Source organism: Malaya genurostris, chromosome 3, assembly GCF_030247185.1.
Source record: "Malaya genurostris strain Urasoe2022 chromosome 3, Malgen_1.1, whole genome shotgun sequence".
NCBI lineage: Eukaryota > Metazoa > Arthropoda > Insecta > Diptera > Culicidae > Malaya > Malaya genurostris.
In genome coordinates, this window is record NC_080572.1 from 12,261,173 (window position 1) to 12,288,904 (window position 27,732).

The 27,732-nt window shown below is 38.9% G+C and overlaps 1 protein-coding gene across 2 annotated transcripts in view; it reads left to right on the forward strand.

Moving 5' to 3' along the window:
* Nucleotides 1-26,812, forward strand: part of LOC131435553 (zinc finger protein 423 homolog) — a 170,922-nt gene extending 144,110 nt beyond the window's left edge. For both annotated transcript variants that reach the window (XM_058603566.1, XM_058603567.1), the window contains 7 exons: nt 1,678-2,000; nt 22,573-22,715; nt 22,836-24,158; nt 24,224-24,343; nt 24,410-25,219; nt 25,283-25,648; nt 25,712-26,812. In XM_058603566.1, coding sequence (XP_058459549.1) covers nt 1,678-2,000; nt 22,573-22,715; nt 22,836-24,158; nt 24,224-24,343; nt 24,410-25,219; nt 25,283-25,648; nt 25,712-26,528 — 3,902 coding nt within the window. In that variant the 3' untranslated portion in view covers nt 26,529-26,812. The remainder of the gene's footprint in view (nt 1-1,677; nt 2,001-22,572; nt 22,716-22,835; nt 24,159-24,223; nt 24,344-24,409; nt 25,220-25,282; nt 25,649-25,711) is intronic.
* The last annotated feature ends 920 nt before the right edge of the window (nt 26,813-27,732 follow it).

The window sequence follows — 27,732 nt, forward strand, 5'->3', positions numbered from 1 at the left end:
CTGGCTACCACACACTGGCAGTGCTATGACCAGGATGATAAAGATGATGATACTGGAAACTTTACTCTTAATGCAAAGGAAGGGCGGCACGCGAGATATCGCAGCCTATTGCGACCAATTAAATTAGAAGCGATTTTATTAATTCATTTATGCCGAGTATGCCTAATGAAGCACAATCAACGTGAATGCACAGAGAGGAAGTGACTTTTCGCGCTGCTATTGTCTCCCACTAGTAAATAAATAAATGGTCCCAAAAACGAGACCATGCGCCGCGGTATCATCAATCAAACGGATGGTTATTTTCAGAGCTGAAATCTGCTGGAAGAATTAATACCAACCGAAGGAAGTTAGTGTAAGTAGAGTTAGTAAAAGGTTTAATTGATGTTTAATAAGTAATATAATTATCTCGAGATTGCGGACTGTTACCTCAGACATCTGTGTCATTCAACGTACTACGTTTTCATAATTACTACGTTTTACACTTGTGACTTTCATAATTTATTTTATTTGATAGGTGCGCCATTCGTCTTTTCCGTGGTCTGCCTTCTAATACTAATATTTATGAGCTATCTTTTATCATTTTTTTTTTCAACGAGAAAACTGCCTGGGAAAAGGCTGATAAGTAAAACAGTAGAAATTTCCTATTCTTAAAAATCGTTTTTCCAATAAAAATACTATACAACTCAGAAAACAATTAACAACAATATCATTACACGGTGTAAGCCAAATAAAATGACTATATCCCTATCTCTTCAGGAAAAATAGTTATGATTATATTTTTTGTCAAGGTAGGCCATGAATAATTAGTGATAAACTGAACTGAACTGAAATTTGCACGATCTATGTATTTTGATGTGCATTTCAGTAACATGATTTCCACTAAATATCAACTGTTTTAACACTCATTTTATGAGTTAAGTGTATATTTTCATGAATTTCATGTGTTCTACAAGTAGTGATAGTTCAAATGCCTTGCACACGATGCTAGCGATGATTACGCGGTATATATTTGTAATTAATTTCTAAAAAGCAACTATATGCTTTAAAACTGAATTAAGTTTACGTTTTTATCGATTTAAACCACTGTGCGACGACAAAATCTTCTTAGCAAACAGTTTTTGTAATTTTTTAGTGAAGCAGTAGACCATGAGTTTTTAATACAAACATTGTAAGAGCGGCTCAGGAATTACATTTGGCTAGTGAAACACTCTCACACAACAAAAGCTAGAAAGAGGTAAATGTGTATTGTTCTACTTGACTTGAATAACAACGCCAGCAACAGGTACGAGAGTTTTTAAAGCACTAGATATTTATTACACCCATCATCATTTCAGCAGCGTATTTGCAAAAAGTGAAATAACGTGCTATTTCTCAAGCGTGAAACAAGTTCGAGAATCTACCACAAATTGTGATTGATGTAAATGGATTTATCTTCCCATGTTCAGTGCTTTACCTCCCGACCTCATTTTCCGCTCATTCAAATGAACCGACATAATAAAAAGGATCAACAATAAGACGATGTATCTCAATCCACAGCCTAAAATAGGGTTGGATAGAGTATGGTATCAATATAAATTTACCATAATAAATAATCCATTACATGATTATCCTTGTGCGAAACAACCGTCAATCTAATTATGACTTTCTGTTTGTTTTATCCCTTTTTTTCTCCGACAGAGTTCTACTCCTCGCACACGTCGTCAAGCTTTTCACCCTCGATATCAGATGGCATGACGACACCGAACTCGATCACCAACGAGAGCGATGCTGTGTTGCTACTAGCGAACGGTGAGTCCGGTGTTACCGGGGCGTCAGACGGTGCGACCGCCGTAGGAGATAAATGCCGTGCCGAGAGACGTAACCGGGCCGACAATAATAATAAAATAATTAAAAACAACAATCACACTAATAGTCACAGCAAGAATAATGACGGCACTTACCGCTGTCAGTTTTGTGATAAAACGTTTCCACGACTTGGCTATCTGAAGAAGCACGAACAGGTGAGTTGAACAGATTTGCTGGTCTGTAGCTCTATTTTTCCGCATCAGTAATGAAATTGATTTTTCATAAAAACCTGTTTCAATCCACATAGTGGTGTAATAATGCCTTTCTCATATTACTTATATTTTCTAAAAAATCTCTAGAGGTACTATAACAAAATTTTATTTCAAACTTGAATAGAATTGGAATATTTCTTTGGGTATAAACTAACTTTTTCAATTTGTATACCGTTATGTCAAATTAAGAATTGTTTTACCTATTTTATATCGTCGCTCTTGTTGACGGTGGGCATTTTTGAAAACACTTTATTGTATAGTTCCGGAACCAGAAGTCGGATCCGGATAAAATTCAATATCAACCTATGGTACTATAACACTTTTCGTTTGAGCCTAAGTTTGTGAAAATCGGTGCAAATCTCTGAGAAAAATGAGTGACATTATTTGATTTATACACGCGCACACACATACATACATGCACACACAAACATTGCTCAGCTAGACAAACTGAGTCGAATGGTATAGGACACTTGTCTTTTACTTGTCGATTTTTCAAGTAATTGCATAACCTTTCTATATGAGTAAGGAAAAAAACATCATCTTTGCAGTTGACTTCTCAAAAATCAGAAGTGAAAACTTTGACTGTAAATTTTCTCCTTCTGTTTGAATGGTTTTTTTGAATCCGTTACTAAAGGGTAATTTTTTGAGAGGTATAGGTTTTGGTTTAAAAAAATACAAAAAATGACAAAACTGATGAAATTAGTATTGGAATCGATAGAACGAACAATATAATTTAATGTTTGACGATGATTTCATGCAAATGTTGGCTGCTGTTCCGCTTTAGATGGCCCATGCGCAAGGTCCAATTTTAGTACACTCTCTCCAACATATCGGCCGGTATTTCACAAATAACACACTATTCGCACTATTCCGAGAGGACCGGGACGATTTTTCCTCATCGGTGATGACTGAGCTGCCGGTGTGTGCATGTATTGGAATCCCGAATCCAGGATAAAATCCATTTGGTTGCCGGCGATATTCCTCGGATTCCTCGGAGTCCGGGATGGTCCTGTCCCGGTCGTCCCAGAATAGTGCGAATAGGCTTTAATGCCACCGGTCCATAATCCACATCAAATAGTGACTGTTGTTGGGATGCATTGGTAGCTCTTGCAATGCTTCTGGCAATGCAATGGTCTTCACTCCAGATGCGGCAATTTTGCTTATTGACGTATTCATTCAACCAGAAATGAGCTTCGTCGCTGAGCACAATTTTTCGATAAAAACGTGGATCTTCCTCCAACTTTGACAGCACTCATTCATGAATAAATTATAGACCAAACGACGATTCATGATTAAATTATAGACCAAACTGAACAAGTTTGACAATGACTCAAGACACGATTCACTTGTGATCTATCAAAAACAGTATTGCAAAAAAGTTACCAGCAAAAAAATCACTCATTAGTTTCGGAATGGACAACCAGGAACCTTTAAACTTCTAGATTACCAATTATTAAATATATCTCTTTAAAATATTGAATATTTGGAATATTCGAATATACCAGATAATTGAAGTCGTAAGTGCAATTAACTGCGTTAATAGTAAATCGATTTCTATATAGGTGCCACTTTATTGATGCAATCCAGTTTTCCATCGGGGGCGCCAAGTCGAATGAAGAATTTTTACAATAGCTGGTATAAATAGTTACACCGCTTCTGGCAGCAAAATGACAGTTGCGGGGTTTTAATCACAACACTTTAGTGCGATTTATTCTGTAATACTCGGACATGCACCTTTGATTGATTGACTGGTCGATAATCGCCGCCAATATAATGATTGCAGTTTAATAAGTCCAACTGCTACTGCCTCTTTTTTCCATACTTTACTTGGCCATCTAGTTTCGCTGGTAGGAGACATCGTGGTTCAAGTCGGTTGCTTTACAATAATATCCACACCTTGTGCAATAGATCTGAAACGAGGATCATTACGCATCAGAAAAATAATTGTTGTACCCTCATCGAAAGGCGATTTACAGTCATTCCTCATCGGACTAGGACGTTGCGTACGTATTGCGGGTTTAGCTCGCTGCAAAAGGTCTGACTGTCGTAAACGAAGTGCCACTTGACATGAGCATTAAACGATGGTGAATAAGAAAGACAAAAGGAACGGAAACTAGAAACTTCAATCGACTGATTTAATGGTGCTCCTCGATAATTGCTCATAGGGTGAAATCAAAGTGATCCGATGGGAAATGAATCGAATAATTGGAATAACGCACTGTACGATCTTCAAACGTTCGCATTGTTCGAAACCGGAACGTCAGCATGTGAACAGCATTTACGTCGTTTCATAATTACATCGATGTACACCGAACAGGTGAAATGATGTTCGTACGCTCAACTGAAAGTGATCGAAGAATATGCATTGATTTCTTATAGCGCATTTGTACTATAACGTATCAACCCCTTTGGATGATACGATTATTGCATTCTAATCCAATCATAACCAAAATCACTCAAAAATTCAATTTTTGCATGATAATACAACCAATGTATTGTATTCAACGTGCAATAAGGGTTGTTCGCGAAAAAATCTGGATACTCCTAAATACGTATATGTTTGGAAATACTTCATCCGTGAAATATTTCGCAGCCTCATGAACGTCATTTCTGGGTTATACTACAAGCTTTTAGATCGAAGCAAGCGTCTAAAGAAAAGCAAGTGCTAAAAGCAATTGTGTGCGGTTGCATTGAATATCCGAATCTGTCAGTGAAAAAAACTTGCAAAAAACCTGTTTTAATCCACCTAGTGGTGTAATGATACCTTTCACAATTATACAATTACGGTATTCTATTAAAAAAATTTCTCTTCGATATTTGAAGTAACTAAGAGATTGTTTGTGCATCAACTAGTATAACCTACAGAATGAAACAGTGCTTTGCTCGCGTAGGTCATCCTTAAGAGAACGAAGTGCACCGGCACCGGAACCCGAGAACCGGTATAATCGAAGTCTAATCATACGGCCTCCAACTAACAGGACGTACAAACTCTATTAGTTTTTATTCAAATTTTGAAGATTTTATACAATTTTCTTATCGTATTCTAAACGACGATTTTAGTTTTTGTTGTATCCGAAAATATGCTGTGATTTTTGGTAGGACCATAAGATTGGGAATAACAGTTTTGAGTCCAGCTTACAACACTTTTTACGTTTTTTTGTTTCCCCGCCTTAAGCGACGGTGTACAATATTTAACACACTTTACCCTATAACTTCGGAACCGGAAGTCGGTTCCGGATGAAATTCAGGCATTCCGTATGGGACCGTGAGACCTTTCATTTAAATCTAAGATTTTGGAAATCGGTCAAACCATTGCTGAGAAAAGTGAGTGAGATCCATTTTGGTATATATGAGCACTATTTCCGGGACTTCCGGAACCGGAAACCGGGAGCCACAGTAGCCGAAAACGGTTTGTTTAGTTGCCTACTGATAATTGCTATCAATTTGTGTAGTTTTGAGACCAGTTTAGAAAATTTTGTACGTGTTTTGTTTCGGCGGTTTAAATGACGGTGTACAATATTTAACACACTTTACCCTATAACTCCGGAACCGGAAGTTGGATCCGGATAAAATTCTTGAATTCCGTATGGGACCATGAGACCTTTCAATTGAAACTAAGTATGTCAAAATCGGTTAAACCATATCCGAGAAAACCTTGAGATTATTTGACACATATACACAAACACACACACGCACACACACACACACACACACACACACTCACACACACACACACACACACACACACACACACACATTCGCGTGCTTCCCTACAGTTTCGCGTTTGCATCAATTGACCAATCAGAGCGATGCTTATTCGTTAAAAACCATCGTCTCAGTAAGGGAAATCTAGTAAGCCAGCATAGCGGTATTGGGCTCTCGTTAATAGAGAACTCTCTCAATATAATACAACGTGAAGAAAAATTTCGAAAATCTTGGACAAATGTAGCAAAATCGGTTTCAGAGAATTTTGGACATACACTAATCTGGAGTAAACTTAAAAGTTTGTAGGTTGATTGCAATAAAATTAACTAAAATGTATTCGCTTCGGCTCTAAAAAGCTACGCCAAAGAAAAAAATAGTACGATAATTGTGCGATACTGCTGCTATAGCCACGCGAAAACTCGAAGCGAATGCATCTATTTTCATCTTACCCTTCGAGTCAACGGATCGAACAGGGACAAGAGATCTCGTTCTAACTTATGGTTTAACTATATGAGATGACTAAGGTATAAGGTATAAGAAGATCGCTGAAAGAAGATATTAACCCGCCTAATTGCCTTCGATTTCGTTATGTTTCCGAAATACTGGAAAAGAGACTCGGAATGCTTCCGACATAAAGTGGAATAAAATGACTGCTAATACCAGTAACTAAGTACCAGCAAGAATAGCACTCAGAAATTGTGTAAATTATGTTTTTAAATTCGATACATGGAACATCATTGTTCTCAGCATCGTGTTGCTCATAGATCTGTTTAAATATCGTATGGCTAACATTGTTCAATACGATTTAAAAAAAAAGCGAAACGGTTTCAACCGATGTCTTTTGTTCGTCTCAATATGGTCTTAATGTGCATAACACTGTTCTTATTTATTTATTTAATCAACAGATAAACTTAAGTCTAAGAATATTTAAAAAGAATATTTCTTTCTAAGAATATTTAAAAAAAATTCTCTTATTCGACTACGGGAAAATGGAAATCGAATCCCGTAGAAACACCGTTGAAGGTTTGTTGCAATCCAATAACGGAACCGTTGATTTCGTAGTTAGTACGACGTAGAGGTAATCTGAGGAGGTTGTTGTTGCGAAAGCTCTGGAACGAACGTTGATGTTGATTTGACTAAGAAGTGCTGGGCAATCGATATTGTTCGTCAAGACATCGGAAATCAGCATTGCACGGAACAGGTCACGGTGCACTTGCAAAGTATCGAGACCGATTAGCATTCCACGGCTTTCGTAGCTCGGCAGCTGATGAGGGTTGTTCCAGGGCAATTGGCGAAGAGCGAAACGAACGAAACGACGTTGGATTGACTCGATTCTGAGAACCCCATTGACACAGTGAGGGTTCCATATCACCGAGCAGTATTCGAGTGTTGAGCGAATAAGTGAGCAGTAGAGCGACTTCAAACAGTACATATCTGTGAAGCGCTTAGGAGTTCTCATAACAATTCCCAAACAACGAGAAGCCTTCGTAACTGTGTAACCAATACGCTGCTTGTAATTCATTTGTTCGTCTAGATCCTCCAAGATCCTTGACACAAGTGACTCTTTCAATCGCTGCATCTTGGAGACAATGATCAAGGCGCAAAGAGTCTCTCTTACGAGTGAACGTGATAATAGAGCATTTGCTAATATTTAAAGTCATACGGTTGACCTCGCACCACCTTGAAAAAATGTTCAGTTGACGCTGAAGGGATGAATCATCCTCTGCACTCTTAATTACTTGGTATAACTTTCAGTCATCAGCAAAAGATAGTCGTGGGCCATCCAGTTAATAATTTACATTTTTGAAATATAGGAGGAAAATCAGTGGACCGAGATGACTTCCTTGAGATATTCCGGAAAAAGCAAAGAACTTCTGCGATATACTTGTCATTGATTTTAACCGCCAGCCGTCGAGTGTAGAGATAGGATTGCATTCATCGAAGAATACTGGAACCGAAACCCAGCCTATCCAGTTTGGCGATCGTGATGGCGTGATTGATCTTATCAAAAGCTGCGGAGAGATCCGTGTAAATACAATCCGTTTGGAAGCCGTTAGATATATACACTCTTAGAAAAAATGAAATTTACGCTTGACGTAAATTCAAGCATACCGTAATTTCTTCAGTGATGACACAATATTACATCTACTAACATGTAAAAATAAATTTTGCGTCTGTATCGAGGTAAGCTATGGCTAAATTAACTGTGAAGTTAATTATATGACTTATCTTTACATATTTTGAATTGTGAATGTAAGTGAATCGCGACGCTCCTTTTATGTGAATCTATAAAGATGTAAATTTTTCTAAGTGTGTAGCATCCATTATTTACGTCGTAAAAGATAGAAGATTAGTAGCAGTGGAGCGTTTCGACATGAACATGAACATGTTGAGTTTTCGCGATGTATTGTTCACAGTGGTCGAAAATTTTCTTTAGAACTACTAATTCAAACAATGTAAAGATGGCGCTTAGGGCAGTAATTCCACGATAATTGTCAATGTTCTTTTTGTCTCCTTTTTGTGAACTAGAAACATGTCGGAATATTTCCTCTTAGGTACTCAAAATTACCCTGGGGTAGTTGTCAATTTCTCAGGCGAAAAGACATAACATGGGATTTCATCCAATCTTTCATGACACAAGATCAGAGCATAGCAATTAAAGCTTCAAATCGTTTGTTGGCACTTTTTGTCTTGCTGTCTAGCAACAACCTACTTCTAGCATGCTACGCGTAGGACTGAAACGTTAGCTATAATTTTGCTTATATTTATAGCTTCGTGTGCTTCCAACAGCTTCGCTTTTGCATCGATTGACCAATCAGAGCGCTGCTTTCCATTATTCCGTTTTCGTTTATTGATCAGAGCAGCCCGAAATCTGACCCAGAGTCGCCCAAACAACGTTTGATATGTTTGTTTTAGCAACCTGAGGTCGCTCTAGATCGGACTCCAATCGCGTAGTTTCGCTCTGGAAATTTTCTCGGGTCGCACCACGCATCCATGCGAGTTTGTTTATTTTTTCTTTTTTCATGAGTTATGGTTTAGGGCGCGTACCACGTGTTCGTTTTATTCGGAGTCAAAGTCGCCCGCGTCTAGGTTCAAAAACGAAAACGGTATTAGATATATCGCTTACTCCATCAAAACCGTCGACTATAGCAGGGAAATCCGGTATGCCGGAGATTTTTTGCAGACGAAATAGGAATCTGCTAGCTATTAATCAACATTTCAATGATATACAATTAAAAATACATGGCTATGAATATTCAAATCAATACGTAGAAATATTTCCAATCAAATGGTGACATGATATTAATAATTGATACGAAATTGACTGAGCTGTAATTGTTCAAAACCTGACCACATTTCTACGTGTATTTTTCTTGAGTTTCTAATTTGCATTTATATAGGAAACAAAAATGTGTCCCACATTAAAAAATTAATTGTTTTAGCGGTTAGTGGAATGAATTAGATCGCATAAAATGGAATGTGTTTTCTTTTAAAGCGATTTCGAATGATAATTATAATGATAAATGTGTTCACGACGATATTTTGAAACGAAAACAATATTAGGGGAGAAGTCATACCTCAACAAAGCTAGGCCTCGAGTAGAATCATTACAGATGCTCACCAATAGAGCTAGAGCTAGGCAAAGCGGCCGCATTGATATTGATACAAAAGAACACTAGACAGCATGTTTCACAAATCGGTAGAATCTAACCGGAAACTCTGCGATGTGAGGTCTTCAGACATTTTCGGTTCCGGCTACCATTTACTAAGATCGATGTCATATAGCCTTGCCGAACAATTCCATTCATACTAAGATGCCAATAATTAGCTCGATTCGTGGTGTTTAAATTAAGTAAGAAATCCGCGATCAAAATTGCGATAGATTTCAACTCGATTGGGTAAGATAGTGAAATTACTGCATTGATTAGAACTAATTCTGAATTTTTCTTGATTTCTCCAACATAAAACACACATGAAGCATTGTCAGACAACGATACGTTACGTGTTTCAATGAAGGTGAGGTAGTTTTTAAGAGTAAGTAAATAATTCTTGCCAGAATTTCTAGAACAAAAGCCAAAGATTCAAAAGTTTTACATGGCACACTATGTCATTTCACAATGGCTCCAATCATATCAAAATACACACACGTTTTTATTTATTTTTAAAAGATTAATTATGGTACTAAAATGTCCCTAGAAGATTGTTTTATGTAATACCATGAGAATGTAATCAAAATTGTCAATACCTTTTTCTTCAGAAAAATTGAAGACCATGTTAATATGCGAAAACATTGCGAATACTCATGAGCTCTTTAAAATATGGGTGGGGTCGAGATATGGAGTATTGTAATTATATCCTCTTTTAGTTATTTTCCAAAATTTTCAAATTATAGTTATCAAAGCACAAGCAGGGCCGCCGAGAGGGAGGGGGGGGGATGGGATTCTCTCCGGGCCCGGACATTTTCTGAGGCCCCAGAAATTCGAAGATTCAAAAATGTTTGGATTGCTCATAATGAAACAAACCTTGGGACCTTTTTTTTGCTCGTTCAATCCTCCAAGATAGAGTGAAGTAGTGTTTTCGAAGAGAGCCTGTATTGAAATCCCCCGGGCCTTAAGATTGCACATTTTTTACACGGTTGCACATTTTTATTTGTAGAGTGTAGAATTTTTAATATTCAAAAAATGTCGAAGAGATTAATATAATGTTTGAAAGTATGACTAAAATACTCTAAATAAATTTCTAGAAGAGCGTTTCCACCGGGAATCACGATTTGTTGTAATATTTGAAATTGTAATTTATTTTTTGATTTGACTAAAACTTTTCAGTCCGTTTACCATTTTAACTCTAGTTTTACTTTTAAGAAGGGTCCAAACAAAAATTTGTTGAAAATTTACAAAAGGTTTACCCAAGGAGTGGACCAGTTCTGATATATTTAATATATTGACAAAATTAAAAGAAACTCTGAATTGCAAGTTTCTTTTAGTTGCGAGTACCACTTACAATTCCCTTTTTACAGGGCGTGTATTTCATTGACTCCATCAACTCCATCATCGAATAAATTTTATCTTCGAAGATTCTTTCCCAAAAATTGAAAAAAGCTGATAAATTTGTTTTTTACACAACCTTATACGATATAAAATTACCATATTGTAGTATTATTACAATCATTGAAGTAAAACATCATCTACTTTTATAGGAAAAAATGCTCCTAAGATTGGAAAAACTTTCAAAAATGACCGAAAGTTTTACATTGCCAGTGGAATTTATTTTATTTATTTGCTGTACCTACATAATGGTAGTATTCAGTAAAATTTTAAATCGATCTTTAAGATATAGCTTTTTAAAAAGGTTCGTGAAATTTTTGCTGAGGCCTTTCTCAAAAGGAAGGCTAATTATACGAGGCAAACTGATGATGTAAATTATCCTTTTTGGTCATGAAGAATACTTATGCTAAATTTCAAACAAAAGATGTAAAAATAAATCGATCGACCTTCGATTTCATATTGAATTGCTCAGATACACAGAAAGAAATTATAAGTTTTACAGGTGATATAATTCTACAAACGAAACAATTCATAACTACTTAACTTGGCAAGTAACGCAATATTCCATTCGTACAGAATTTTACAGGCACCGAGTGTAATTTGCACTCGGGTACCAAGTGCCGCTGTTTGAATTTATATGTATCAATTATTAATTAGGTAGATATGTGTTTCTGTGGCTCAGTCAATTAACTGGAGTGCTTTCCTGTTTAATGTTTCTCGGTTCAAGTACACTGTTGCTATCCATCTTTTGTTTTTTATTTCATTCGATTTCAAGTCATGTAATTTTCAAATCACACAGTTTTACATGTTTTTGAATATGAATTTATGTGCAATATGACACTCCTTTTGTGTGCATATTATAAGAAATAAAATCACAAGAATTTTTCGAATTCGTATAAATTGCTATGAATATATGCATGTGTTGTACAGAACACTCAAATATCACTAAAGCTATCCTCACTTTCGCGTTCGTTGTCATACATCTGCAGCAGATTCTATACTGATGGACGAGTTTTGTTCGGGGTCAATCTACGACAAATCCAGTCAGGTAATCTAAATGCTAAGTTTTGACGGTATCTAATTCATAAAATATTGGAATCATCTTTTTCATTAACAGTTTCCAACTTTGAATAATTCTAATCTCTTATTTATATTCGGTAATAATTTTGATCTGTGGATGGATTTATATAATTTAACTACTAATCGATTCGGAAACATTAGCTTTAACATGTATGGCAAAGCCGTTTCAATATTTCAATAGTATACTATTGATAAATTGGTTTGAATCGACCTATGTTTTCACTAACCAATCACAACAGGGCAAATGATGTCATTCTATTGATTTTTCGTGCACGGCCGATGGTTTCGATCGTTAGTATGCACCTAAGATTTCCTTTATGTTGAACCGTCTCAATGCTCAATACGGAAATTCGAATTGTGTTTGAATTAGATAATAATTTTTGGATTGTCACTAGTCAAACTGATGTTTTAAAAATATACGTTTACTTATAGAGTAAGCTCAGACTTGCCGGAATTTTAAACGCTTCTTACTAGGTGATTTGAAGATGGATTTATATTCACCCTCATTCTTGTTTACGTCCGTATCGAACATACGACGAACGGATACTTTCGAACGAATACGAATAAACCATTCTTGTTTTCACTCGAATGACTTCGAACGCGATTCCTGTGCAAAATATTTTTCATTATAGCTTAAGTCTGTACCAGAACTGATAGTTTAAAGTTGGCGTTGTTCTTATGAATGTACGATGTTTAAAAGTGTGATTGATTCGAACGTAAACGGGAATACGAAATTTTTCTGGCCCTATGTGCGGGGTTGGGAATCGAACCAAGGTGGGTTGCGTGAAAGGCATCGACTTACCCATCACACTACACCCGTCCTCACAAATTGCTTTTTTAATGTCATAATGATCGGTCGTGTCTCGTACACAACCCTGTAATTTTTCCTTATAATAACGTTTCACGAATATCCACGTGCACTAACGATTAACAAAACAAGAAGTGAGGTTACACTGGAAACGGATATACTATTTTGTAGTTTCTGAACCTTTTCAGCGGTATCACGTTTTTGGAAATCGGATGTAAATTTATTCACTTTACACATATTACTTAACAAAAATTGTACTTTACCCTCCAAAAAACAATAAACGTGCTCCTGTTCAAACGACAAAACAAAAACACATGAAATTACGTCGGTACATGAGTAACCTAATATTCCACCAAAATCACTATATATGTCGCCACTGCGCATAATAGCCTTTTAAAAAACGCCACTCGGCCATCCTGTCCCTCCGGCCAAACAGCCCAGCCTCCCCTAGTGTGAATAAAATATGTTGTTACTTCACTTCCAGGTCGAATTCCACAAAAAATCTCTTTAAGATAAGAAAGCTCGAAATTCAACCTTTGCAGCGCCTACTAAAATGTGTGTTTTTAAATCATTGGGGCAACTTTGCATACTGATAAAAGAAAAAAAAATATAATTTTACTCTGATACATAACATATCCGTCCTTCTTCAACTATAGCAACCATTCTCCAATCTAATTCAATTTCCGATCACGAGTTCCCAACAGATTCGGTAGCGCGACGATAATATGCGCTGATGTTTTCATAAATTTCATGGCTAACTACGTATCCTTTTACGCTGGCACGAACCAACAGCGAAGTGTTTTGCTTTCATGCATTATGGACACACACGCCGAAAATCAAAGCATGTTGCAAAATCGGTACGTGTCTTCTTTTGCCGCTTGCTGCATGAAGACTCCCATCTCCTTACTACCATCAGCAAAATGCAAGTATAAGGAGGAGCAATTATAAGATCCCATCGATCGCAAGTTTTGTCTCTGTCTGTTCAGACCGATCGGTGCTTCATTAGCATAGTATTATGGTGTAGGGAAAGAGCGGACATATTTCTCAACCAAACAACACAACCGATCACCATCGGAGCTGATCGAACACAAACCTGTTTGTATCTACTTGTAAGCTGGGAGACAAGGTGCACCATATTTACGTCTCTCCTCACCCGGTGTACTCCCTTGCTTTAAGCGCTATTCACACTAGGTCGTGACGTATCCGGAACGGGACCGCAACGTGCCGGGATTTATTTGTAAAATATTCTCATCATACCGTGCACTTTCCGTGTCGCTACTGTTGCTATTAGTAACATACACAATCGTTGCAATTGATGTTTTTCTGCCCCACACGAAAATGGCACATTTTTCCAACCAAGTATTGGCTGAAATTGCAATTGCTCTGAATGACGGAGATAATCAGCAGTTTAAAATCAAAAATAAAAGAAAGAAGATTTGGGTGCATGAACATAAGCAGCTTGTGAATGACGAGATCAAGGAATATTGCCGAATGTCAGAAGCCTGTTTCAACTCGCTGTTGAGTAAAATTCATCCGTATCTTATAAAGCATGACACTACATTCCGATCAGCAGTGACTCCCCGAGAGACGTTAGCAGTTTGTTTAAGATATTTTCATTGATTTGTTAACAAGATTTCTTGGTAAATGTCAAGAAAACTAAAACCTGCATCGGCCAGAAATAGTCGAAAACACGTTTTCGTTCGGCACGTCAGAAAAGACATTGCACTCCGTTGCAAAACAAAAAGTGTTCTGTAAGTACAAGAAACTTTACGTCTGCTTAGCGGTTCAAATTGAACTGCCGAGTTTAGCACTAATCAGTTCGATTTGAACTGCTCTGCACTGATGAGTCAAAGACGAAACGTAAAAATAATAAAAACGGTTATGTTTCCTAGCACAAAATTTGACTAACCCCCAAATGATAAAATCACAAATTTTATAACGATCATTGAGATGGTGACACGCAAAAAACCATAGCATTTAGTTACAGACTTGGTGCTGTCTACCAGATTGTTCACGAGATATGTCGTGTAATTACCGAAAAATTAATCGTCGATGCAATGCCGAAACCAACAGAAGATAAGTGCAAGAAGATTGCTAACGATTTTTGTGGAATTTCCCTCTGTGTCTTGGAGCCTTGGATGGAAAGCATGTGATAAAAGTGTCTTTGAGTCAACGCATGCTTTAACCGTGCTTCGGACGTGTGTCGATACAGACACGGGTACGTCACGGCCTAGTGTGAATAGCGCTTTACTCAGCATCATGCAATAATGAATGCAAGATGCTGAACGCATGACGGCAATATGATTTATGTTATAATTGTTGGGGATCGCTATCGATCTATTTGTACGACTGATATGGCTTTGACACCTATGGTGCGATCTTGGGTGAGAAATCAATGAATCTTAATTAGTAACTTGTTATTGGCCAGGCAACCATATTTAGCCTGTGGTAGTATGTTTAGGAGAGCACCTTTCAGAGGTGCTTTCGGAAATTATGTCATTAGTCAGATCATTATAAATAACATTGGACAGTATTCTCTAGTCGGACATTCAGCCATGTAATTTTTCAGTTTAAAACATTGCGTGTTGGTCTCAACGCCACAACACGTTTGTTCATTTGCATAAGACTTTCCAAACCAGCGCAAATCTTTGAATTAAACATTCGTTTGCTCCACAAACAGGAAAATAATTCTAACTATTCAATGTGCACAAGTCTATCTGAAGTAAGACACATATGAACAACACAGGAACGCTTCCCATACTGTAGAACTTTTCTAAGAAAACTTAGAACCTCATCATGGCAAGAGAACAGGAATCATTTCACGCAAAACCATGTACTGTCCGTTGCACCCCTGCTGCAATACCGGAACAACTCTAACTGAGCTCAGATCAACAGATATCGGTACATGGTTTCTTAGAGAAACAGTCACCAGCGCGGAAATAAAAAAAGGTGGGGTAAGACAATTAAACCATCTCCGTTCTTTTTGCTTCAAGTGCTCACCGTCGAGTTGTGCATACGAAAGACAGTTCCTACAAGTCGTTAAAGTATGTTTACTCCTCTCGTTTGATGTCAAAGGTTGTGACTTTGGTTGCTATGCTGTGGCGAAGATGTCCCCTTCGCCTTATGGTACGTGTCGTACCGAATTTCAGAGAAAAACGAAACAGTCAAGTAGTAGGAAACGTTGTCGCAATGGGTCGTTTTGTTCGCTATAGTTGTTTGAGTTGTTATCGTCTACCTTCCCCACTGAGGCCAGACTGACATCTGCCCTAGCGACAAGGAATAGCTACAGCATCTTTCGGAAGACCCAGAGAAAGCATCTTCTTTAGAATAATTTCTTTATTTAGGTATTGTGTGTTTGACGCAGCTCTAGAAACTTGCTCTGCCTTCATCTTTCAGTCTGCTTTGGCTGTGGCCGGGTTTCTGAAAACACTTCGTACACCGACGACAAGTTTTAGCGAATTATGTCGCCCTGATAGAACCGGTTCAAACCGTTTCCAGGAAAACTATGGGCGACTGATTGTCGTAGATTCATTCACGTTATGATCAGTTCATTTGCGATCACATTAAAACAGAATGATGAGCATCGAGCGTTTCCATTTCCAAAAGTCATAATTGCAATTATCCCTAATTGGGACGCCAACGCTACCAGTGCTACCACCACCGGCAAGTAGAAACATTCTTGCATGGATGGTGAGACAATACAAATTTCCAACATTCCACATTGGACGGTGGAGACCAGTTCGTAACGATGACCATCGGTTTTTGGACTGCTGGGACTAGGAATTATCCCGATCTCAGGACAGTGTAGCACCGGTGGTCCCGCTCGAAATGGCCATAATAGAGTTATCAAAGCATTCAAGTGTTCATTAGCGAAACAAGTTCGATAGCAGGAGGGTCAGTTGGTGCCATGGTACAATTCCCATGCGTTTTGTTGAGATTTCAAGCTGAAACATCTGGTGGAGAAATCATGATCTAATTTTTTAGCATTGGATTACGACCTGTGTGAAGTTTTATAAAATTTTATTATATGCATCAGGTTCGGCAGAAGTCACTCGTTGAAATCACTTGATACCTTTTGACTGGCATGGAACATGGCTCACATGGCTAGCGTGAAGCAACAGGGCTACCCATACAGTGGAATCTTCGATTGAAATTTTTATAATTAGTTGTAATGCTTCAATCGAGTTTTAATGCGATGTTCATGTATAAAAATATATAGCTTTTAAAATATCATTTTCAATCACGTTCAGATAGTAAAAACAGATGTTTATCGAGCACTACTAGTTATATTTTTTTCCAAAAATTTGTTTGCCGAGTGGCATTCAACTGCTTCGCCAGTGTGTTTTGTTTGTGTACGATTTTCATCCAATAATGATTGTAACTCAATTTTTTTCGGTCGATTTTCGCGTTCTGTGCCAATAACATTAAAATCGGCATTTTTATACGTTAGCTAACTACCGCTTTATATTCAAAATATACTTAAATAGATAAACAAATAAATCTAGTCATGTACACTTTAGCACAAGCTGTTATTCATGAGGTACAAAAACTCCTAAATAAATACTTAAATAGATTTTGAGCGCCTACTTTTTACACTTGTGCATCTGGCACATGATCCAAGCCCACCGCAGTCGTCCGCGTTGTTGCTGCGCTGTGAACTCAGTGGTTCGCATTTCCGGTCACTACGATCCAACTTTAGCTTTCAGTCCGATGCATATTTCCATTATCGTCACAAAGCTGTCATGTAAAAAAATTGTCGTGTACTTCAGTTCTACCATTATATTTCCGGAAAGTAGTTTTGAATTCCAAAACCGGAATTCGCATCCGGGTAAAAATCGAGAAGGTAATATGATATCTTTCATTTAAACCTAAACTTGTAAAAATTGTTCGAGCGGTCTCCGATAAAATCGAGTGCACTTTTTTTCATTTTTTGCACATTTTACTCTGTTACTCCGAAACAAGAAGTCCGATACGGATAAAATTCAATAGCAGATTATGAAACTATTGGGCCTTTCATACATAAACATTTTGCGATCTCGACGAACTGAGTCGAATGGTATATGACTCGGCCATCCGGGCATCGGATCAAAAGTTGGTTTCCACAGCAATTACATAGTCTTTCTTTATGAGAAAGGCAGATCTTCGAGCTTGATCAATAACCCAATACAAGCTTTCAAACGAGCTTAAGGTTGGAATCGGTCCAATCATCTCCAAAGAAAATTGAGTGGATAATAAAAACGTAGGAAGACATATTTCAATCTCGTCGAGCTGAGTCGAATGATATATAAAATGAGAGGGCGGCTCTGATCGAAAGTCGGGTTTTTCAATAATTCTATTCCTCTCTATAGAAAAGGCAAAACGACGGAAGTGTACTTTGCCACTAGGGGGCCAATAAAAAACAGTCATCTATAATTTTGTAAAGCTAAATTTTTAAGCACCTAAAAAAATCCTCATACAGAAATTTGGGTAAGTTGTATCGCCCGGCGAACAATAATTGATAATTTTCTATCTTGAAAAATCACATGAAACTTCCGAAATCGAAAAAAATGTCTTCGAATTTCACGAAACGTTGAGATCTGGTGTTGTATGTATGTATGAGTAGCCACCATCAGTCCAAGGATTTCCCAAAGAATGCTCGTAGATTTATCGTAGCCCCGATATCATTCACCAAGTAGTCTCCACGTTATTATTGTTACTGAAGGGAAAACAAAAAGGGTTGGGTGGATTCGTAAGGCGAAGAGCTTATGCGTGTACCACGGGAATGCGAGCCACCCTCCCAACAATAACATCCAACTAAACGATCAACAACATCGCTATACGTGCTTGAACCCACCTGATGGTTTGTTCCGCCTGACTGGAGGCAAGTGAAAGTTATCGCCATTCAAAAGCCGGGGAAACCAGCTTCCAATCACAACTCATGTAGACCCATTGCAATGTTGTCCTGCATCAGAAAATTGTTCGAAAAATTTATTCTTCGACGTCTCGACACTTGGGTCGTGACGAACGGTTTGTTGTCAGATACTCAGTTTGGCTTCCGTAAAAATTACTTTCGTCTGACATCCAAATTGCCTTCGCTCAAAAACAACAAATGGCATCTATATTTTTAGACATTAAAGGAGCATTTGATTCAGTTTCCATTGATGTTCTTTCAGACCAACTCCACCAGCATGAACTTCCAGCGGTTATAAATAATTATTTGCATATGCATAATTTTTACGTGAATGAGCTGTCTAGTAACCCCATGTACACTAAGAAAATTGGCAGATGATGGCGTGGTTTCAATTACTCAACCCAAAGCTATTGATCTGCAAAAAACATCGCAAGATACCTTAGATAACTTGTCCGTTTGGGCTGTTCATTTGGGTACCGAATTCTCTGCGGAGAAAACAGAGCTAGTCGTCTTTTCATGAAAGCATGATCCCACGCAGCTTCAGCTTCATATGATGGGAAGAATGATCCAACAGGTTTTGACTTTCAAATACCTCGGGTGTGGTTTGGTTCCAAATGCACGTGGGGAGGACACATTAGGTATCTGATAACAAAATGCCAACAAAGAGTAAATTTTCTTCGAACAATAACAGAACCTTGGTGGGGTGCTCATCCGGAATATCTAATAAAATTGTATCAGACAACAATACTTACAGTGATGGAATATGGATGCGTTTGTTTTCGTTCCGCTGCAAACTCTCATATTATGAAACTTGAGCGAATTCAGTATCGTTGTTTGCGTATTGCTTTAGGCTGCATGCACTCGACACATACAATGAATCTTGAAGTTCTGGCGGGAGTTCTTCCATTGAAAGATTGTTTTTGGGAGGTTTCATCGCGACTGCTACTAAGATGTGAGGTACTGAATCCCCTGGTTATTAATAACTACGAAAGGCTAGTTGAGCTTCAATCTCAAACAAGATTTATGACAGTACAGGGTCCGGCACTCGAAGTGTAACCAATTAAAAAGGCCATAAATTCAGTTTGGAAAATTACTTTTACTTAATTCAAAGTACAAAATGTGTAAAAATAATGCAAAATCCAGAATCAATTCACTTTTGCTCGATATGACCACCTTTTGCCTTGACTATGGCCTTGAGACGGTCAAAAAACTAATCGCAAGTTGCCGAATGTGACTTGCAGGTATTTAGGCCCACTCGCGGACAATAACTTTTTTCAGCGCCTCGAGACTGCATCTTTTAGTTCGGATTTTGCTCTCCAAAATGGCCCAAAGAGAATAATCCATTGGATTCGCATCTGGTGAATTCGAGAGCCATTGTGTGGACGTGATGAAGTTCGGAACGTTGTTTTTCAGCCATTCTTGGTTCACTCGAGCTTTGTGAGACGGTGCCGAGTCCTGCTGAAACGTCCATGGTCTGCCACCGAAATGTTTGTCTGCCCACGGCTTCAAAGCAACCTCCAGAATACTTTCCCGATAATATGTCGCATTTACCTTGACGCCAGGCTCGATGAAAACGATTGGAGAGCGCCCATCTGCGGTTACAGAGGCCCAAACCATTATCTGTTGCGGGTGCTGCCTCCTGGTGGCCAATCGATGACTCAAATTCTCGTATGAACGGTCGGTCAAGTAAACCCTATCGTTTTGAGAGTTTACGAATTGCTCAATTGGAAAAATTTTCTCGTCAGAAAATACAATGTTCGGAAATTGACCGCCTTCGGCCAAACGAATATTGACGGCATATTGACTTTGAGAAAATATTTTACACAGACGGATCACGAATTGAAGAGGCTACTGGGTTTGGTATATTCAACAATAATGTTTCATTTAGGCTTCAAGAACCAGCATTTGTTTATATGTAATCGTAACATTATCTCCAAACCATTATTTCCTCTTCACAGATAGTCTGAGTGCAGTTGAAGCTATTCGCTCAAACGCAAAAATGAACCGTTTTTTTTTTGGGCAAAATAAAACAGTGTCTGAACGACATATTGAATAATAATTATCAATTCACAATAGTTTAGGTCCCGGCTCATTGCTCCATTCCAGACAATGAAGGTGAAATTTATGCTTTTGAAGACGGCATCTAGGCTGGTCCTGTTCGGAGAAAGATAATAGGTACTATCAATCTCCTAGTGGACCCAGCTGGGACTTTTTTGAATTAAGATTAGAATCACGCAATTTCAAGACATTTGGCATCAACCAAAAAATTTCCTGCTTTGGAAATGTTTTTGTCCCGCAAGTAGCCTTCGTCCGATTCGTACTTCGTTTGAAGGATGTAAATTATTATTATCGTCGGTTAGAAATCCAAATAACTTGAATCATCCGAAACAACTGGAACAATAAATGTATAGATTAATGGAATCGTTCTTATAACGTACACGAACCCATTTTCAACGGCTCTGATCATTTGGCTTTACAATATTCCTACACATCAAATCCGTTTCGAAAATATTCATATTGTAAGGGTTTTCAAGAAAAATCATTAAAACGGAAGTCGTCATCTTGGATTTCGAAACGACCCCAAACATCGTTTTCCGTAATCTACTCTTCAAACCCGTTCCAAAAATACCCGTATTGTAGTGTTTTACATGGAATATCAATTACCCGGACATCGTTTTCATTTTATGCAAAAACCTCCTTTCACGAAATAGGTTCGTAGAAAAGGTTTACGTTATTTGAAATTTGGATCGAAAAGAGTTACGAAGAAGGAGGTAACGTAAACGGAGGTTTGGGTGTAACAGAGGGTTCTTTATACTATGGTAACTGGCGGTAAATCGATTGCAGATACGTTTTATTTCAATTTCTTTTCAGAGTGGCTGGTCGTGTCGTCGGCTTACCCAAATTTAGCTCAAACTTTGCAAAGAGACGTTTTTTGAGGCTCTAAATCATTAAATCACGAAATTAAAGATGACCCTTGTTTATTGGCATTGGCCCTATTGTACACCTAATAGCAAACCAAAATGACATACTCACAAAATTACAATAAATAACTGTCATTTCAACTCTTCTAGGCACGTATTGTGAGAATTGCTTCGTATCTAGTAGTCAGAAATGTTGAAGATTACCTATCAGCATAAAGAAAATGCACCTAGAGACCCAAATGTAAAGATAATGTAATAGATCTGTCATTGACACTAAAAGGGCCTTCCGTTGAAAAAATGGAGGCGAAAATTTTTCAAATTTTGTCGTCAAATCATAGTAAAAATTTTATGCACCCATATTGTAGTAACAGAATTGGTATGTTTCTGCTGATTAGAATCGTTTTTTTTTTTGTCATATCTGCGAAGCAATATTAAAGCAGTAGGACAAAAATCATTCCGACACGGACGCCACGGAAGCTGCGCGCTGAGATGTCAGCAATGAGATAACGTGTCGTGTAGATGACGGCATTCTTTAGCACTTATTTTCTGTCAAAAAGAATTTTGATTTGTGAGGCAAACCCCGAGCATAAATATGCAAGGAGTTAGGACCCAACACCGAGAATGCACATAGCGTTTTGTGTGTGTTTTTTTCTTCACTTTTATGAATCGACCTCGCAGAACGACAAAACTATTTCACCTATTTTGTCGCGATCCTTGATTCGCAACCAAGAGTGTGTTTCATAATTTTTATAACGATTATTTTCGTGGTGGCACAGTGAGGAATGTTTCAATATTTCATTCCGATTCAAGCATTTTTTCGATACCTTGGCTCAATTTTATTTATGGTGGTGTTCCTTTGCGCCGCTTTGCGTTACCCAAGGGCTAAGTCAGCTCTTGTATGTACGAATGAATGTAGGGAGTAGCTACTTCCTTAGCGAGGTGGTGGGAAGGGCACGCATACTGAATTCTTTGGTTGATTTATTCAATTCGAAGCACCAGCAACATCCTTTCGCGTTTCAGCCATTCGCTTTCTCAAAGCAACTTTTCGTTTCGTTTTACCTTGCAGAGCCATACCGAACATATGCCATTCAAGTGTGAATACTGCGCTCGTTTGTTCAAACACAAGAGGTCAAGAGATCGCCATACCAAACTGCATACGGGAGATCGCCGATATCGGTGCCCTCACTGCGAAGCGGCTTTTTCAAGAAGGTAAATGTCGAAACATCTCTGCCGGATGTTGCATTATTCTTGGATGTTCAACACTTATTCCTGGTTCATGCTACAAAATCATCAACCGTAATTATGTCACCTCATTTTGTCTGATTGCAGCGATCATCTGAAGATCCACATGAAAACGCATGACAACCAGAAACCCTTTCAGTGCACAATCTGCAACCGTGGCTACAATACGGCTGCAGCACTCACGAGTCACATGCAGAATCACAAGAAACAAATTGCCCTCACGGGGAGTCCCAACTTGACCTACAGTCCCCGTTCCACCAGCTCACTTTCGAGTAATGCGTCCAATCCGAAAAGAAAGTTTTCACCATACGAACAAAACCTGATGATGATCAACCGTTCCAAGCTGTTGAAATCGGGTGATCTCACCTGCATCTATTGCACGCGTACAGATTTTGGCAACGTCGAGCAACTGGGAGCACATGTTCAAACCATGCACAGCAATTTGCTGCTGAACGAGAACAACTTTCATCGACATGCTTCACCGGATTCGTTGCTGACCTATCCTCCCATTTCATGCGAGTTTTGTACCATGAAATTCCCGACCGTTCCCATGATGTTTAGTCATCTCAAAACTACGCATTCGGATCGGATCAACAGCCCGAACAGCTACTTGGAACAGTTCAACAAAAACCTGATGAGCACATATTCTTCATTCTACGGGGCTGCACTGTTTGAAGATAAAAACGAACCCGAGGGACGAGCACAGGTTAAAAGCGAACGCCCAGCCAGTCGAAAGAGTATTCGGGATGAAAATGGAAACGACAAAAGTCCCACCGTTGTCGATTCAAAGTCCATCAAACAGGAAAAGAAAGATGAAAACGACAACTCCCAGGATACGCAGGAACAACTCGCGCCTACAGATTTAAGCCAACCTCGCATCAAAAAGTTGAAAATGGAACATGAAAATAACTCGACTCCTAGTCCCGATAGTAAAGACATGGAAAAGGAGAGCTCATCTAATGGTCCGAGTTCAGTTCTACCAACCCCACCCGGAGCGTACCTTTGCAACCAGTGCAATGCTGCTCTCCCTGATTTCGAATCATTCCGAACTCACCTTAAGGCTCATCTAGAGCAAGGATCAACAGGATCATCGTTCGTATGCCAACAATGTGGCACCACACTGGGTGACCACCAAGAGTACGAGAAACACGTGACCGGTCACTATCTCATCACCGGGGCCGAATATCAGTGCGAAACGAGTTGCAGTAAAAAGTTTAACAAGGCGGACGAACTGCACAAGCATCTGTACGATTTGCACACCCTCGTACTGTACAAATGCGCCCTATGCAGCGAAACTTTCGACAGCAAAGTAACCATTCAGGTACACTTTGCTGTGACGCACTCGAACGAGGTCAAAATATATCGATGCTCGGCATGTACGGAAATTTTCCGAGCGGAACGAGAATTCAGGTAAGCTTTGATTTTTTATTTGCATTCTATATCCAGTTATCAATCTGTCAATTGACTACTTTTAGGCATCACATTCGGACACGACACATCACTACGGGAGCGGTGCAGTGTGTCTTCTGTCGTGTTGTTTGCTCATCCGAACTAGAAATGCAGTTCCATCTAGCCGCTCATGCCAGAAAATTCAAGTAAAATATTAGCAGATCAAACACTTAATTGAACCAGAAATAATTTCCATTTGCTTGCATTTCCAGGTGTCCAGCGTGTCCGGAGTCATTCCACGTGGAGTTTCTGCTGGATCGACACATGCAAACTCACCACAGTCAGAAAGAGATAACTAATGCAGCCGCAGTTATCCCCAGCAGCTCCGGTGGCAGCGGGAGTTCCAATAACAGCACCAATCTGGAATACTTGCAACTGCAAGGTCAAATGGCAGCAGCTGCCGCCGGTTGGCAAAATTTGTATGCTGCGAATAAATTCTACAATCCGCTCCACGTCGACACACTTAATTCTATGAAGCCCCCGAACTTCTTACACGGATTCTACGATAGCCTGAACAAGTCTCAAGCTCAGCGTTATCTGGAACAGGCAAAGAAGGGATTCGTTAGCCCAAACAATGTGACCCAATCGAAGGCACTGTTAACTCTGTACAATCAACGAACGGCGACAATGAATGGATTATATTCTCCTGACCAAATCGGAACTATTGGTGCCGGCAATGGTAGTCAACAAGTCGTCACAAATTGTCCATCTAATGCACCAGGCTCGACAAAACCAACACCAAACTTCTCCCCTACCACTTTACTGCATCGCTATGGAATCCCTCCAACAAATAACACACCGACGTTGAATAGCGCGGCCGATCGATCGTCGATCGTCCCAGACAAACCAACATCATCTAATTCTAAAAATGGCACAACAAACAATTATTACAGTTGTGGCATTTGCGAAAGAAATGATTTCAGCACGGAAAATGAAGTTCAAACACACAGAAAAATCGTTCATAACCTGAAGACAGGGGTCAGTCTTCGATGCGCCTATTGCAGCGGAGATTTTCGATCAAGGTATTGACAGTATCCTTTGTTAATTGCATTAAATTTCTTAATCCGATGATCCTTTCCGCACAGAAACGAACTGGAAAACCATATGAAAATTACTCACAATACCGGAGGCAAACACAAGTGTTTGATATGCGACGAAATTTTTCCTTCTCCGGCGGTTCTCGCCGAGCATAAACTGACTCACTGCAAGGTGGGTGCATCGGGACGTTGTTCACATTGTCCGATAACTTTGCCTGATGCACATAGCTTCAAAACTCATCTCACACAACATCATCAACAATCTCCGGCTTCGGGAACGTCAGTAAATTCAAACTCCACCGGTAGCAGCGGCAACGGATCCGGTTCAAGTCAAGAGCAGGATCGCTTTCCAATTCAGTGTATCTGCTGTCGACAGACGCTTAATTCGGAATTCGAAATCAGCCTACACGCAAAGTGAGTGGCGGAAGTTGATGCTTTGAGAAGCAAGCTTTTAAAATTACTTCTTTTCCTATTCAGATTCCACACAAAGTCCATCGAAACAAATGAGAAAACGTGCGCCCTCTGCTTGGAACCTTTAGCTTCTGGTCAAGAAACCAAGATTTGTGAAACATGTTTGAAGCGTCATAATTTCCCTTCTAAACTGTTTTCGATCAACAACTTCATCAAATCGTCTGCAACATCCTCATCATCAACCGGTCAACCTCAGGAAGATTCCAATCACCAAACATCGCTCACGGCTCAGCAATCTGCCAAGACCACCTTCCAGTGCAATCTCTGCAAGAAACATATCGATGACGTCCAAAAACTACAAGAGCATTTGATCGATCATACATTCGCGGGTTGTGAAGAGCGTGGCTTTATTTGCTATCTCTGTTCATCCGTGTTTACGTCATCTGCTGGACTGCAGGCACATATCACCGAGCACGGATCGCAGGCCAAACCATATGACTGTAACCACTGTGATGAAGCGTTCTTTTTCCGAGCCGAACTGGAACACCATCTCATCGATCACGAACTGGGTAAAGTTCATCTGGTTCCTACGAATGACATAGAACCACCCGACACGCCGTTGCAGATCAAGTCGGAAACCATAGAGCACATCATCGCACGAGATGAAGAGCGGAATCCAGATAAACAAGATACTCCGAAAAGGCAAAAGAGTGAACCAAGGATAAACTCACCCAGTGCGGACAGTGTCAACAGTGGTAATGGCAGTAGTTATCCGGAGCAGGAGGAGTGTGACGAAGATGACGATGAATATATAGAAGTCGAGCATAACGTCGAAGAAGGCCGAAAGGAGCTAACTGTGTCCAGTCAGGATGGTATCGAATGACCCAGTAAATAAATGATCCGAACTAACTTCGTGTAGATATAAATATACTGTAGATGCTAGACGAGAAAGATTAGAATTTATTGGTCGTTGTAGTGCAGGACGCTTTCGCTTTGTTTCTCTTCCGTCTTAGTTTCATTGTAAGTTATTCGTTGCGTTAGTTATTTATTTCGTTCTATGACTAGGAAATCAACGATAGCCAGGCTAGTACTATTGTTAATTCGCATTTATAGTTAATCGTATCCTAGCAAGTCCTGTTTTTTTAAATTAGAAGATATCAGAATAACAGGTACCAATAAATTATTAATGAAGTAAGTGTAGGCTAAAAGTTATTCTAACAAAGCAATATCACAATTCGCCTTTCCGCCTATTCATATGTCAATTTTAGTCGATTCGGGTGTCTAACTACAGCCTATGGTTGATTAGTGTAGATTTTCGTTTTCCCGCTTAAGCGTACTTTCAGGCAAATTCCAAGTGAAAGAGATCGTTGGGGATGTGTATTAATAAATTGTGTTGGTATTATAACCGAACAGGAAAAAATAGCACTTTATCGATCATACACATGTACAGTGTGTTGTTTTATCTTTACCACTGCTGGTGGAGCAGTTTCACAGTTACCTGGATATGTTTGATGTTCATCTAAGAACATCACGTTATCAACATTTTGTTGAAATTTTTACCTTTATATATATATATAAAAAATAGGTATAAAATTCGCACAAACTTTAGAAAAAATTTTCGAGGCCCGGAGGGCCTAATGTCATATACCAATCGATTCAGCTCGATGAACTGAGCAAATGTCCGTGTGTGTGTGTATGTGTGTGTCTGTATGTGTGTTGTCAACTAAGAGGTCGAGATCTTAGCGATGGCTAGACCGATTTTGATCAAACTAGTCGCAAATGAAAGGTCTCCCCGTCACCCAGAACGCTATTGAATTTTGAGATCAGATGTTTACTTTTTGAGTTATACGAAGTTTTATGTCAAATTTTTCAGTATATGTCACAATTGACCGTGAAAACAGAATATATTTTCAGACTAAGATTCCGCACGGTAATACCTATCCAACAAACCATAGATTGTAAAAATCCGTCAATTTTAACGGAGATATCTATATTTTTGTGTAAGCGACTTTTTCCCCTATGCCAGCAGTAGAAGTCTGGCAAAGAAATGCTTGGGAGCAACATAAAACACGATTTTTATACTGTTA